This window comes from Mus caroli, chromosome 6 (genome assembly GCF_900094665.2).
Source record: "Mus caroli chromosome 6, CAROLI_EIJ_v1.1, whole genome shotgun sequence".
Taxonomy (NCBI): domain Eukaryota; kingdom Metazoa; phylum Chordata; class Mammalia; order Rodentia; family Muridae; genus Mus; species Mus caroli.
The window spans coordinates 1,006,572-1,021,222 of record NC_034575.1 but is presented as its reverse complement, the minus strand read 5'-3'; the positions used below and the strand labels follow the sequence as shown (position 1 = coordinate 1,021,222).

General features: G+C 42.1%; 1 protein-coding gene across 1 annotated transcript in view; it reads right to left on the bottom strand.

Moving 5' to 3' along the window:
- Window positions 1-1,569: 1,569 nt before the first annotated feature.
- Col1a2 (collagen type I alpha 2 chain) overlaps window positions 1,570-14,651 on the bottom strand; it is a 35,310-nt gene continuing 22,228 nt past the window's right edge. The window contains exons 33-53 of the mRNA XM_021164492.2: window positions 13,880-13,987; window positions 13,172-13,225; window positions 12,066-12,119; window positions 11,287-11,340; window positions 11,140-11,193; window positions 10,952-11,059; window positions 10,346-10,399; window positions 9,496-9,549; window positions 8,373-8,534; window positions 7,588-7,695; window positions 6,803-6,910; window positions 6,406-6,459; window positions 6,207-6,314; window positions 6,029-6,082; window positions 5,586-5,693; window positions 5,064-5,117; window positions 4,833-4,940; window positions 4,250-4,508; window positions 3,476-3,660; window positions 2,562-2,804; window positions 1,570-1,783 (exon numbers count right to left, since the gene is read on the bottom strand). Of these exons, the coding sequence (XP_021020151.1) occupies window positions 1,637-1,783; window positions 2,562-2,804; window positions 3,476-3,660; window positions 4,250-4,508; window positions 4,833-4,940; window positions 5,064-5,117; window positions 5,586-5,693; window positions 6,029-6,082; window positions 6,207-6,314; window positions 6,406-6,459; window positions 6,803-6,910; window positions 7,588-7,695; window positions 8,373-8,534; window positions 9,496-9,549; window positions 10,346-10,399; window positions 10,952-11,059; window positions 11,140-11,193; window positions 11,287-11,340; window positions 12,066-12,119; window positions 13,172-13,225; window positions 13,880-13,987 (2,238 nt within the window). The 3' untranslated portion in view covers window positions 1,570-1,636. The remainder of the gene's footprint in view (window positions 1,784-2,561; window positions 2,805-3,475; window positions 3,661-4,249; window positions 4,509-4,832; window positions 4,941-5,063; window positions 5,118-5,585; window positions 5,694-6,028; window positions 6,083-6,206; window positions 6,315-6,405; window positions 6,460-6,802; window positions 6,911-7,587; window positions 7,696-8,372; window positions 8,535-9,495; window positions 9,550-10,345; window positions 10,400-10,951; window positions 11,060-11,139; window positions 11,194-11,286; window positions 11,341-12,065; window positions 12,120-13,171; window positions 13,226-13,879; window positions 13,988-14,651) is intronic.

The window sequence follows — 14,651 nt, the reverse complement described above, 5'->3', positions numbered from 1 at the left end:
GCAATCACCAACTCCATAGGGGATTTGGACTAGGGGCAATGGCTGTGTACTTGTGCCTTTGCAGGTATCCCAGTACTCAGATTCTAGTGGGAGGAAGACCCAACTTGATATTACTGTTTGGTTAGTAGACCTTGCTAACTTTTTACAGTTAGTGTTAAAATTTTCCTCATGTTCGGTCTTTTGCTTTTAAACTAATTGAATCTTGAGATGACTTATAACAGGAGGCAAATATTACAATAACAATTACGTTCTGCAACAGGGAATAAGTTCTACATGAATCTTAACATTTTACTTGACACATTACTATGTTTAAGTGTGTTAAAGATGTCATTGAAAGGTGCAGGGGAGGAAAATGAACTTGATTTGGCAGGTAGGTGTTCTTGGTACTATTATCCACAACTGTCTGTGCTGATTGACAGCACACACATTACCTCTTAACAGGCATTGTACTCAGTTGCAGCATATTTAAGTGTGTGGCATTTTTACTGACTATTTGAAACTGTTTTAGTTAATAATATTAATTGTGCATAGACCAACTTTCAGCCATAGTTACAAAGTGCTTGATGGATAATGAGGCAAAAGTTTCTGTGGACCTTTGCTTAGAGAAAACAGAGATCAACAGTATCATGTTGCTTAGGTACTATGCATTCTGAGGAGTCACAGATGCGTCACAGTGAAGAATAGAATTCCTCTCCATGTTATCAGGTTGGAAGCAGAAACCCAGGCTAGATTCATATGGCAAAGAGCATTGAAGCAAGGAATTTTACTCAATATTTTCTTTTGGAAAACCAAAAATGCTTTATTTTATTTTTCACAATTTATTTAAACATCTCACATATACAAAATAGGTACAATTCAATTTTTCTGCTTGTCCAAGAAACAAGACTTCTTTGGAACCATGGGCAAGAAGGAAAATGAGGCTGTTAAAGAATGAATGCTGAATCTAATGAAGAGAGAGTCTGGGGCAAGTGGTCTGCATTCCTTTAGTTGGGGATAAGATGAGAAAGAGGACTGCTAAGTCAAATTAAAAAATCACACACAATGCACATCAATGTGGAGGATTGTTTCTTCTGTAATTCTTCCAGCACCGTTCATATTCTTCAAGTATCTGAAATACTACTAATTAGCACCTTTGTGTTGCAAGCAAAACAAAACAAGTACCTCAGTTCGTGTCAGCCTGGGTCAACTCTCATTGGGATGGTCTACACTCACTGGAAAGTGTCTTGAGGTAGTTCAAACCTTTGGAAGTTTGGGTTTTAAACTTCCCTCTGTGGAAGATAGTCAGAAGCCACAAGTGGTGCGAATGTTCATGGGTTTCTTTTTATTTTATTTTTCAATTTTTATTTGGGTTTTCTTACAAAGGTTGACAATGTCCACAACAGGTGTCAGAGTGTTAAAAAAAAAAAACCCACAAAAATAACACTGCAAACATTTTGGGGAGGGGCCAAGGGAGGAGACTTAGTTGGATCATATTGCACACTGCTCTGACCAATCCTTCTCTTTTGCCCACAGTTTAAGATGTAGGTGCATAGAAGACATGGAAGGATTCAGCTTTCAGTTTTTTTTAAAAAAGGAGGAAACGGCAAAGAGAAAGTTTTTTCAGGGGTTTTTGGTTTTTAATTTAGGTTGAGTTCACTTATTTGAAACAGACGGGGCCAACCTCCACACGGAATTCTTGGTCAGCACCACCAATGTCCAGAGGTGCAATGTCAAGGAACGGCAGGCGAGATGGCTTATTTGTTTTGTATTCAATGATTGTCTTGCCCCATTCATTTGTCTTTTTCTGTATAATAGAAAAAATGGGAAAAAAGGGAAAATACGTAAGGCCACTATAGCTGCATCTGACTTACATCTAAGCATCAGAGTCTAGGAAAACCATTTCTCGGCAGGCCAGTACTTCCTGGAAATAGGTGTTCCTGATTAAGAGGTTCATTGTAGACATACAGTGTCAAGGATGTCTTTCAGGGAATGATAACTTACTTAGGATAAGTTTCAAATAACTTTGGATACATATTCTTTTCAAGGTGGGTGTATGGTGTGTTTGCATATCTTGTATGTGTGTGTTTGTGTATGTTCTGTGTATGCATCTTGTGTGTATATCTGTGTATGTATAGAGAATTGGGTAGGTATACAGTAATTTTACACTTAAAATTTTATTCTAACTTAGAGCATATCATATAAAACATATACTCTTTTATACAGGTAAAAGTCTACAGAAAAAATTGAATATAGCCATATTCTAAGGTGCAACTGAAGCATTTTAAACCTCAATAAGTTTTAAATTCTTGGTATGTGTTAATACATAGGAACTCTAAATGCTGAGAGGAAAGCAGGGACTGTGTGGGCATAGGAGTCAGCTCAGTGTGTGAGAGTTGCAAAGAAGGTGGTATCTAATACGAATTCCTGTATCAGAATTCAGAGAATTGTTGGATGCACTTAAATGTGCTTGAAGAAGAAAGGTCAATTAAGTTAGGCCTCTCATTCATTTAATAGCCTAAGCTAGAACCCCTCAACTTATTTCCTAAAAGTAAATGTTCTCCCGCCATTTTCCCATGACTTACGGAGCAGCCATCGACTAGGACAGAGTAGGTGAACCTGCTGTTGCCCTCAGCAACAAGTTCAACATCGTTGGAACCCTGCAGAAGCACAGCCTTGTTCAAGCTGCCCGTCTCCTCATCCAGGTACGCAATGCTGTTCTTGCAGTGGTAGGTGATGTTCTGAGAGGCACGGTTGGCCAGCAGGCGCATGAAGGCGAGTTGGGTTGCCATTTCCTTGGAGGACACCCCTTCTACGTTGTATTCAAACTATGGAGAAGAAGGTGCGAACTCTTAACTAGACGCCTCATACTAAAACTCAAATAAATCCATACACACAGGAGACAGAATGGAGTCAGAGCCCGGGCTTAGGAAAAGGGTGCTTTTAAAGGAAACTTGGCACACTTGTTAAAGCTTCAGGTGCTTTAAGGACCATAATCTCTGCCTAGTGAGGGCAGGATCATCCAAGAAGAGCGTCTGACTCAGTTATGCATCACTGCAAATGTTTCCCTCATTAGAATCTGAAACTGTGAGATGGAGTCAGACCTCATTCTGTTCTCTGTAGTGTACTGGATTTTAGTGTCATTTGGTAGCATCAGTGGGAAGGTTTGATTAAAAATTCAGAAAAGCTGCTCGCATTCTGAAATACATATGCATAGCTGGGGGGCTCTGGAGGGCTCTGGGCCGGCCGGTGCACCTTTACATGAAATCGCATTTGCTATGTCTCCAATGATTACCCATTAAGTCAAATTTGAATAATAATGTTGAATTAGATGGCTGAGTCCAATCTTTTAATGTGTGATCTAGGATAGAATTGGTATTTGTGAAAAGAGCAGTTTCTTTTAATAAGGGTAAAGGGTTAAAGCCCAAGTAATTAAAAAGCAAATGATGCTAAGAAAATCATATTTGGGAAGATGAGGAATACTTGGGGAATTACGTACCTGGCTGCCACCATTGATAGTCTCTCCTAACCAGACATGCTTGTTGGCCTGGGCGCGGCTGTATGAGTTCTTGGCTGGGGTGTTTACAGGTTGGGCCTGGATGCAGGTTTCACCAGTAGAGAAATCACAGTACACTTTGATGGCATCCATAGTACATCCTTGGTTAGGGTCAATCCAGTAGTAATCTTTTTAGGAAAGAAAACCCAGCTGGTAAACTTACTGCAAAATGTAGGTTCTAATAATAATAATAATAATAATAATTTGTCAATAATATTGATTACCATAAAAAACATTTTGATGGTGCTGTTCCATCACCTATTCCACAGTTAGTGAGAAGAGGTAACTATTTTTAAGAGTCCCCTTTTACTTCATGAAACATCCAATCAGGATGTTTAGACCACTTGAGGCAGGAGAATCAATACTTAAAAGATCCACTAAGACTAGAGTGAATTCAAGGCCAGTGTAGTGAGAGCTGGTCTTAAAACAAAGTGTAAAACGTGGCCTGAGGATGGAGCTCTGTGTTAGACATTTGCTTAGCATGTCTAAGGCCTGATATTCAATCCCTAGTCCTGGGAGTAAACGGACAAACAACTGAACAGACTTAAGGGTGGATGTGGGCAGAGGAAGAAAGTGATGTTTCATTAGCTGGGTATAAGTTTTGATAGTGTAGAATTTTTGGGCCCAAATACGTGTTTGTTCTAAAGATCAATGGACATAGATTTTTTGGAAAGGTTGGCGTATGAGGGACCAGTGTGGTTTGAATGTTCAACCCACCGCTGTTCCACTCTGGGTGGCTGAGTCTTAAGTCCCGGCACGTGCGAGCAGGGTTCTTTCTAGAGCCTTCAGGAGTGAGAAGGGTCTCAATCTGGTTATTGAGAGATTTCAGAGTTGCATCAACTTCATAGTCCTTGGGTCTGAGTGAAGGCTGTGAGCGAGGCTGGTCAGCCCTGTAGAAGTCTCCTTCAAAACCAAAGTCATAGCCACCTCCGCTGACACCAGGAGGACCAGGAGGTCCAGGGGGACCAGGGGGACCCTGTGAAGTGAGAGTCAGAGAGACCATTTTAAACTGGCTCATAGTGGGAGAGGCAGCCAGGACAGGAAGGTTTCAAGTGTGCTTTGTATCAGTGCATGCTCTAATACGAGAGAAAGGAACAGCCTCATGTAAACACACTACTTGATCACAGTCTCAAAGTGGTGGTTTGAAGAAGCCCAACATATACAAACAGTTAACAAACTTTTCAGAGAGCTACTGAAGTGGATCTACTCTTGTGTGCTATCAAATTCTTGTCAGTTTAGTCAGAAGGAAGCATTTCTTTGGTCAGGGAGGCCCTAAACTACCCCTCCAAGTCATACTTACAGCGGGACCTTGGCTACCCTGAGAACCACGAACACCAGCAGGCCCGACTGGGCCAGGATGTCCAGATCTGCCATCTTTGCCAACGGGGCCAGAAGGCCCAGCAGGACCCTAAAGAGAAAGGATACCGAATGCTTATGAATGAGTAAAACCCCACGGGTAGCAGAAGCCTAGGGCTCACTGCCTGGATAATTCTTTAGTTTAAGAGGTGAACTTTAATTGTGATTCACTTACCCTGGGACCAGCAGGACCCACAGGACCAGGAGCTCCTTGGTCACCATGTAGGCCCTTCAAAGAGAGAAGAGAGGGAAAAAAATCATACTTTCAGAACATGAGTCAGTAGATAGATTTTTTTTTTCTTCCCAAATTGAATGGAAAACTTTCGTTCCAGTGGACTCTAGATTGAGAAAATTGAGAATGTAAAGTGGAGCTCCTTTCTTCCATTATATCTATTATGCTCAATTATTTTTTCCACAAGCTATTTGAACAGTGCCATATTAGTCATCCTTCTAATTATATATATTTTAAGTGCAGTTGAAGGACACTGTTGCCAGGAGATGTTAATACACGGACGTTGCTGGCTCCTTTAACCCTTACCTCTTTGTGTTCTACTATGAAATCGGATCCTCTCTGAGAGAGGTAGAGTTAGCTGGAGAATTGGATGGATCTAGAAGGTAGGGTGTTTTACACTGTGACAGTGAGCATCTGAAGGCTATTCAGGTTAGAATTCATGCAAGATGGTCACTTTTTGCTTACAGCAAGACCAGGAAGACCCTGCAATCCACTGTATCCTTTTAAGCCAGGAAGACCCCTGTGCCCTTTATCACCAGGCTCTCCTTTGTCACCTCGGATGCCTTGAGGACCCTATAAACAAAGAGAAAGAGATGTTTCTACTCTTTTAGAACAATATCACTTATTCCTCTTCAAAGGGTGTTTAGTCCATTTACAAAGGAAGCTTGATGCATGCAAAGGTCTAACTTGGCTGCCATCTTCTCTGCCATCTCCTTTAACTGAGCAGTTAGTTACGACTAACGAATACAAACAAGCAGAATAGACTGAAAATCAATAAAGTCATCTGAATCACTTCTCACCATGGACTAAAGTACCAAAGTTTAGCTTCTACATTATCTATTGTATAAGTAGATGGTTTAGAATCATTCTTCTTAATCCTTAAGTGTTAATCATCACCATGTACGTACACTAGGACCTCTTGGACCAACAGCACCAACAGGACCAACAGAACCGGCAGGACCCTGTGAGTTAGAAAAGAAGAGGAGACCTCATCAGTCAAGGTCAAGGTCATCCTCTTGATGGCCTCAGTGCTCAAGCGTGAGGTCACAGGAAAGTCCACAAGGGTGACAACATTTACATACTTACAGGTTCACCTCGGTTTCCATGTTTCCCAGCAGGACCCACAGAACCGTGAGGACCAGGGGCACCTGCAGCACCAGTCGGACCAATGCTGCCAGGGTAACCACGCTCTCCCTACCGAGGCAGAAGCGAAGCTTAGCATTAATCTGTCGGGTGGGTAGTTTGATCACTCTTAAATTAGAGAAAGGTGAAAAAGTCTACTGACCTTGTGTCCAGGCTGACCATCACGACCTGGGGGACCATCGCTGCCAGGGTTACCCTGTGAGAATACCATGCAAATGAAGACGTGTTGGTGAGGTTCTGTGATCTGTTAGCCTCGCTGTCTATGCTACTCTGCCCTTATCCCCAGGGTTCAGTTAAAAAAAAAGGAGCAAAAACCTCCTAATTATTTTTTAGAGGTATTTTAAATATTGGAGCCCCAATGTACAGTCTGCCAGTAAAAGACAATTTTCCTACCCAAGCAATCCTGCCAGTTTTACTGTAAAGAAGGCTCATTATATGGAGAAGTAGATGATCTAGTTTGGAAACTCAGGGCGTGCAACCTCATTTCCACACAGGAAATCCCACTTGGTTTTATTTTACCAACTAAGTACTGCACTCACATCTCGACCAGCTTCACCAGGGGCGCCATTAACTCCAGGGCTGCCCACAGCACCCGGGGGACCACGGGCACCAGGAGGGCCTGAGATGCCCAGAGGGCCAGGTTCACCCTAGAGTGGCAGAGAACATAAAATGACATCACTATCTTCAGACAGAATGCTGATCTCACATAGCAAAAACAACTCCCAGAAAATTCTAGTAAAAAGAGAGAAGGCAAGTGGAAAGTAGATGATCACAACATGGTAAGAATGACCCCTGCAAGACAGCCTTTCTCTGTCTTCCCTACACTCAGAGGATCAGTTCTGTGGAAGTGGCTATGTATGGGAGTGAGAGGACAGTCTGGTGGAACCCAATGCACCACAAATAAAATTAATTCATAAAGTTGATAGTTTCTGGATAAAAGACGGTTTCAAGCTGTTGTCATGTATAGGGTTAAATGAAATGACTCATGAACTTCCCATGAACAGTTCCATTCTTCTTGCGGGGATAAATGATGCCAGGATTTCACATCCCAGAGAAGGAGATGCAATTAAAGCTTATATCATTCTTAAGCGTGGAGAAAGAACAAAAATCATCTGCATAATGTTAAGCTGTGTCTTTATAGCATGTGTCTAAGTAAGGTAGTATTAAAGCTTCCTGGATAGGTGACATGCAATCTGTATAAAGAAAATGCCATGAGTAGAAAATCTTAAGTGGAGTTATTCAGCGATCAATCTGTCACATTTGAAGTGGCAGCTTTTAAAATCTTTTATTATGGTAATGAGAATCAGAATGGCGTCAAACTCACCAGAGCACCAGCAATACCTGGCAGACCACGTTCACCTCTAGAGCCAGGGAGACCCAGAATACCGGGAGCACCAAGAAGACCCTGAGGACCTGCGGTACCAGGGGGTCCCTAGATGAGAGAAAAATTACTGATTATTACTGGTAAGATCCCACCTCATAATACAGATTAGCTCAAGGATTGTGAAAATGAGGGCTCCTGGATTCAGGAACAGGCCAGTGACTTCTAATTGGTGGGACACATCCTTGAATGTCTTTCTTTCTGAGGATGACAATAAATTTACACTTTGGTATGTATATATGTATATATGTAGTTGAGATTAATATCATTAATATCATTGGGGGTGTGGATTTATTCTTTATAGACTCTATGCAGGGAGGAAACTTTTGACCTTGACTTCGAAGGTCTAACATGGGTGCTTTGCAGAACTGCAGGAATTCTGAACCAGGAGTGTTTAAGGAATGGCAGGTTATGAAGCTTGATTAATTTACAGAAGGCTGGCCACATCAGTAGGATTCTGTGTTCATTCTTCGGTCCCTCGAGAGCAGAAAGGGCTGTTGCAGTGAAGCTGCATTCCCTGGTCCTCTGTCATTCTTATTATCTGCTTTCTGTGCATCTGCTACCACCACAACACCTTATTGCGTGCTGGACAGATTTCCTGGCTAAGCTGAGCTCAACTGGAGAGCCTGCATTACTCACTAATAGATATCCACCACTTGAGGATTTGTAAAGGGGCTTTATTCTAACTCAACATAAGTATTGAGAGAAAGGAGTTTGAAATCACTTACTGTGGTACCAGGTTCTCCAGAGGGACCCTTTTCACCAGCAAATCCAGGGGGTCCAGATGCACCTGTTTCTCCAGTTCGGCCAACTGGACCTTGGTCGCCACGGGGACCACGAATCCCTTCTTTTCCAGCAGCACCAGGGGGGCCAGGGGGGCCAGTAATACCCTGTGATCAAATGTATAAGGTCATTTGTTTTCTGTTAGTTGTTACAGACCTGGAGGGGAGCTGCCTTGCTCCTTGATAATAGGATTTGAACAACATCACTCTGAAAAATAATTTCCAAAGTTCCAGACATTTTTGGAACTTTGAAAATTCTTCTTCCTGCCTGTGGTAAAGCTAATTGATGAGGCAGAATCAGTGGGAAATTTTAGTGATGAAAGCAAGACATGTTATATCACTGGTACTCAGGCATATTGGGGTCAGAACCAGGAAGAGATTTAAGTTTGGTGATTAAGTCTTAGTTGAAAGGGACTTTGGATTCTTGCAGATTCTGCCCATTTCTTCTTAAGCAAAGCCAACCCTGGCATTCTGTTCATAACTGAGGAACTCATGTGCTCCTGACTAGGTTTAATTAAATGCCTACAAGGAATGAATTTTTTTTTTCTGTTATGAATGTGTAAAAGATTCCAAGAAATCAACATCTTTGCTATTTCTTTTCCCCTGAAACCTCAACTGGAATACTCAATCCTTGATAATTAATTAAATTCTCTTGAGTCCTGACAGGAGGGTCTGAATGAGAATTAAGTTAGAGACCATAATACCTTTAAATTCAGGAACAATTATAGCTTTAGAATGGAGGCAGAATGTTAGCTATAAAGGGTAATTAGGCAGAGAAATACCAGATATGTGACCAAAATTCCTGTTGCATTTTTCTTTGTAAAAAAGAGATCGTGGATTCCAAAGTGTGCTGGTATTTATATGAATAACAGTACTTAGATTGATATTTTTAAAATAAGATTTGCAATGACTTTTGTCTTAATCATTCATCAAAGATAATTTTAAATTGGGAGAGTACTAGCAAATATTAATAATTTGTTTGCATAGATATGTTCTCCCCTAATTTCCTACCAGAGGCCTGGTCTTCTGGTGAGAGTAAATGGAGTTATACTGGGAATGATGTACTCACACTGGGTCCGGGGGGGCCAGTCCGTCCAGCAGCACCAGGGAAGCCAGTCATACCCTAAGAACCAAGCACATTCAAACTCAGTCAAGTCAACTCTACGAATTAGGATAAAACAAGATCCTTTCCCTTTGGAAAATTATCATGTGACTAAAGATGGGCCACAGAAGAGCCATCCCTCAGCTCAAGGTTGAGGAACACTTAACTAAGGTCCTGAAGGCTCTAATAGTCTATACATCTTCAGTATGCTACTAGAGGCAATGCCTGCATTTTACACTAAGATTGCTAGTACTTTCTGAAAGGCTAGCAGGTTATCTGATGGTGAGATGTCAGAATATAAGCTGTTTTCATTAGGGTATGTGAATTTTTATTGACCACTTGGCTGGGTGAGAGGGTGGGGACACTAGAAAAAGGAGTGTTGTTTAGAGAAGGAAGTATGAAATTGAGTCAGAGTATTAAGTATTGCCTAAGGAGAGAAAGGAGTTTGAGGGATTCATTCTGGGGACCTCTGAGTCTCTAGGGAGTTGGTGTGAAAACCTAAGATGAGGAGACTTGGTCAGTCAGAAGAATTGTTCTATTTCCCAGTTAAACTGCCTGAGTTTGACCTTGCTTATTCCCTCGTGGGGCAGTAGCAACCTCTGATGCCCACCCAGAGTTACTTCTGGGATTCAGTTAATGCTCATGTAGTCGACTTTAAGCTCGGTACTGGTGAACTTCATAACTTTTCTGATTAGATTGGAATGGACAGGACTTTCAAGCCTCTCCCTTTCACAGTGCAAATCCACCAGAATGCTGAAACTTTCACATTGTCACTAATACGTAAGCTAAGAAAGAAGAGTCAATTGTAAGTACTCACAGGGGGCCCTCCATCACCACGATTTCCAACAGGACCAGGTGGGCCATTAGGACCCTAAATGAAAGCAAAAAAGGTGGCTTCAAATCACAAAACAAGTAACTCTTACACACGGCACACTTGTTTTCTCATGACTCATCCTCATCTAATCTCCTCTACCCTTGAAGAAAATTTAGAAATGAAACACAGTTATCTACATCACATGAAAAAGATAATTGTTCTGTCCCAACAAGTAACACCCCATGGATTACTGAAGCATGAAAACAAGATATTCACAAAACTTTTACTTGGTGTTTAAATGTGATTAAAAAAAAAAGTCTTATAGGGTGTGGTGGCACATGCCTTTAATCCCAGCACTTGGAAGGCAGAGGCAGGTGGATCTCTAAGTTTGAGGCCATCCTGATCTACAGAGTAAGTTCTAGGACAGCTAGGGCTACATAGAGAAACCCTGTCTGGCAAACCACCTTGTGTGTGTGTGTGTGTGTGTGTGTGTGTGTGTGTGTCTGTAATCTTTTATCTGGAATGCTTAATAGACAGTAGGCACTTAATGGGCACATACTGGGTTATAAAAGTGCTTGGGTATATTGGTCAACAGTGAATTTAACTTACAGATGGGCCAGCAGCTCCAACAGGCCCGGTTGGACCAACAATGCCATTTTCACCCTTAGGCCCTTTGGTTCCCTTCTCTCCTTTAGCACCGGGTTGGCCAGCAGCACCCTGTTGGAAGAAACAGCAGTGAGCACTGGCCTTCTGACTCACTGTGATGTCATCTTAATCTCTCTTAATGTGATACTCACAGCAGGACCAGCAAATCCATTGGGGCCAGCAGGGCCAACTTCACCACGTTCACCCTAGGTGGGAGATAAAGACATCATACTCACAGCCTCTCAGATGTCTGTAAACCATGAACTATGAATATCCAAAAAGCTGTGATTTCTACTTACAGGGCTACCCCGAGGACCAGCTGGGCCAGAAGGACCGGCAGCACCAGCTTCACCCTGTAATGGTACCAAAGAGCAGTGGTGAGTTGCTTAATGGGCTTCACATAGATGGGGGGAGGAAGAGAGAAGAGCGGTAGAAAGAGGGTTGTTTTCACACTTTGCAGTTACCTTGGAAGAGACTAATGGACATTTCAGAGAATAAAATGAGGTGAATTCTTCCTCTACTTAAGGCTGGCTTCATTTTAAAAGGTGGAGTGGTATTGGTTCTTCACTTGCAGAAACACTATAAATCAGTCCCCATAACACCAGGAAGAGGACATTTTAATTTTTAGATAGATGCAGGACTGATCTATTTGCTGCAATCTTTGCAATACAATAAATAAGGTCTATTTTAAATGGACTGTTTGTTCGATGTGAAATGGGCACACTATGTATTTTATTGATTTTTTTTCCTTTTTTTACAACTGAAGGCTTTAAGGAGGCTTAGTGCATTAGGATATTGTTAATGGGCAACAGGGAAAGTCTTTAAAACAAATGATAGGGATTAAGGTATAGATCAGACAGCTGGCACATCCATAGGCAGGGGAAGAGAACAGCATTTGTTTCCTACAACAGCTAGGTTTTTTTTTTTTTTAAATAAGCAGGTTTTAGACCCAGCCATAAAAATGAATTGCAAAGGATCTTTGGGACTAGGGCGAGCAGCGAATTTTACATAGCGCTATCAGCTCAGAGAGCTACAACTCAATGAAAACGTATACAACTCATTTCAAATGCGTACTTACCCGGTCACCTGAGGCCCCAGCAGGACCAGGGGCACCTACAGCACCAGGAACACCCTAGAACACCACAGAAGGAAATAGGTTTTACTAAAAACAATGCACAGCATCTTAATTGGACTCTGTCCTGCTGCTCAGGACAACTGTATTGCACATTGTGGTAAGACATCAAGAAGGACCCCGAGGGCCAGCTAGATGATTCAGCAGGTAAAGATGTTTGCAGCCAAGTCTGATGACCCAAGTTTGATCCATAGGATCCGGATGGAATCCATAGAAGGAAAGAAGCAACACTCATCACCTGTCCTTTGACCTCCACATTGAGTGGCATGTAGCCACTCAGTGGGTGCACGTGAGTGAGAGCGCACTAATGAGAAAGCCTCTAATCCTTGCTGGTGCTTGTTATCAAGGTTCTCAGAAGTCAGTTCAGGAAGAAAGAACTGGGTTCTGGAAATGTGGAAGGCCAGAGCAGGAGAAGGGTTTGGGTGAACTGTACTCTGTCACCCTTGTAAGATTCCCTGGAGGGAAGCAAATGCATAGCCTTATTTGGAACTGTGACAACCAGGTGACTCAAGGCAAAGGATACTGGGAATGTGTTGCAGTGAGTTCTCAGCTTGTAGGGAGAGGTGACAGAGCAATGGCAGCTCAGGAAGGCAATGAGATTTCCCTAGGGGTCATCTGTGACACTTAAGGTAGTCAAGATAATTTCTGAGGCTGCCCTTAGATCCTGGGGTGGACCAATGAGTAGTAATACCTTGGTGGGGGCTGTGGCTTTTTTTTTTTTTAATGAGAGAATTGTTTGTCTAAAAGCTCTGTTATCAAGGAGTGGTCTTCAAAACCTGCAACTTTCGGTGTGCAGCTTAGTGTTGCCAGACTCAGTACTAAAGAACTAAGTCAAGATGTGATTTTCAAAGGTGTGTCATGCTTCCATTTTCTTTTGGAGCATGTAAGATGATATTGTTTGCGATCTAGGAGATAATGGATTGAGATTTTACTCAAAGTGAATTCTTTTGTAAGTCTCCTTTGTAAATTGGCTGAATTCAAAGGGAATAAGATACTAAAAAACAAGAGGAAATTTAAGAACAAACAAGCATTAAAAACAAGCTTCTACTCACACGAGCACCATCTCTACCAGTGTTGCCAGTGTCACCTCGGAGACCAGTTTCACCCTGGAAGTACAAAGCAAGAGCCATGTTTTGCTTTCCTGCTCAACTTCTGAGTGGAAATAAACTGCAAAGTGCTTTGACAAAAATTTCTATAATGCTGGCCACCCTTTTAGAATTTCAGTGTTTTTCAAATTTCCACCACTTTGTAGGATGTTGAATGAGAAAAACAGTCGGAAGCTCATCTTTTCTGGCCCCTTTCAGAGGATGACTGAACACTAAAAAATAAACATCCCTCTGATTCATCACGAAGCAAGTTTCAAATTGATGAGGTTGGAATCACAAGACAACATGGCGACGGGCTGTGGTGCCCGGTCACTCTTATAACATAATGAATGCCATAGCACGGTTAACAGCTGTTTGATATAGTTTCTTCCATTAATTAGGGCAGGATGAGGTTTTATTGTTAGTGGCATTAAAATGAGCCTCATGTATTACTCAACACCATCTGCTTGCATGAAATTCCATGGTAGCAAGGAATTTTGCCAGATTAGTGAGTTTAGACATGCGTAGGTGCTGGGTGGCAGAGGGAGGTGCGTATAGATGTCAAAATGCTACCCGACTGCCTGCTATGAATGGTAAACAACTGTGCATCCTCGCACAGCCTTCTTGCCTGGAGTTCATGGATATTATGTATCAAGGCCGAACACCGAGTGGTACCTTTTCTCCTTTGCCCCCAGGTATGCCAGCAGCACCCCTCTCTCCTGGAAGCCCACCAGGACCAGAGGCACCAGCAGAGCCTGGAGCACCGACTGCACCAGCTTCACCCTGGAATGAAAACCATGTGAAATCAATTATTTCAGTAGCAAAAGAATAAAGCCAAGACTGAAACTCTTGAAGAATTCCAATTTAAACACTTAGTAGATGGCATTCTTGGCTGCATAGAGACACAAAGGAGCATCATTGAAAGGCGGAAGGATGGAACTGGGGGCCTGCTATTAATGACACGATGGCTAAAAAGAAGAGGGCAGAGAGTGGGTGCCTGTTATTCTTCTACAACCTGTATCTTGTCCTCTTAAGGAAGACAAGCATGGACAAGAAGAAGGTGGAACAATGGAATGGAGAGATTGAAAAATGTTTGCCCACAAGCCTTTTCAATGATAAGTCTCTTAGCCCAGGCAAGTGACATAGAAAGAGACCTCATCAACTTGGGAGATGATTGTCTCCATAAGAGTGGAGAATGTAGCTTCCATTTTTATAATAAGCCTCATGATTCTCTACACAGAAAACCTGTTGGCTAGCCACTGAGATGAATAGATCCCTTTAAAAGCCCCACTGAATGTCATCATATTCCTTTCTTCTTTTCTCTCTTATGTTGTTTTCATCTCCCCTCTAATATCTTCTGCAGAATGAAATAACTTTTTGAATCTAGTCTTTACATTTTTCCCCTTGAAGGCCTGAATTGAGAGTCATAAAAAGTTGCTTGATTTTC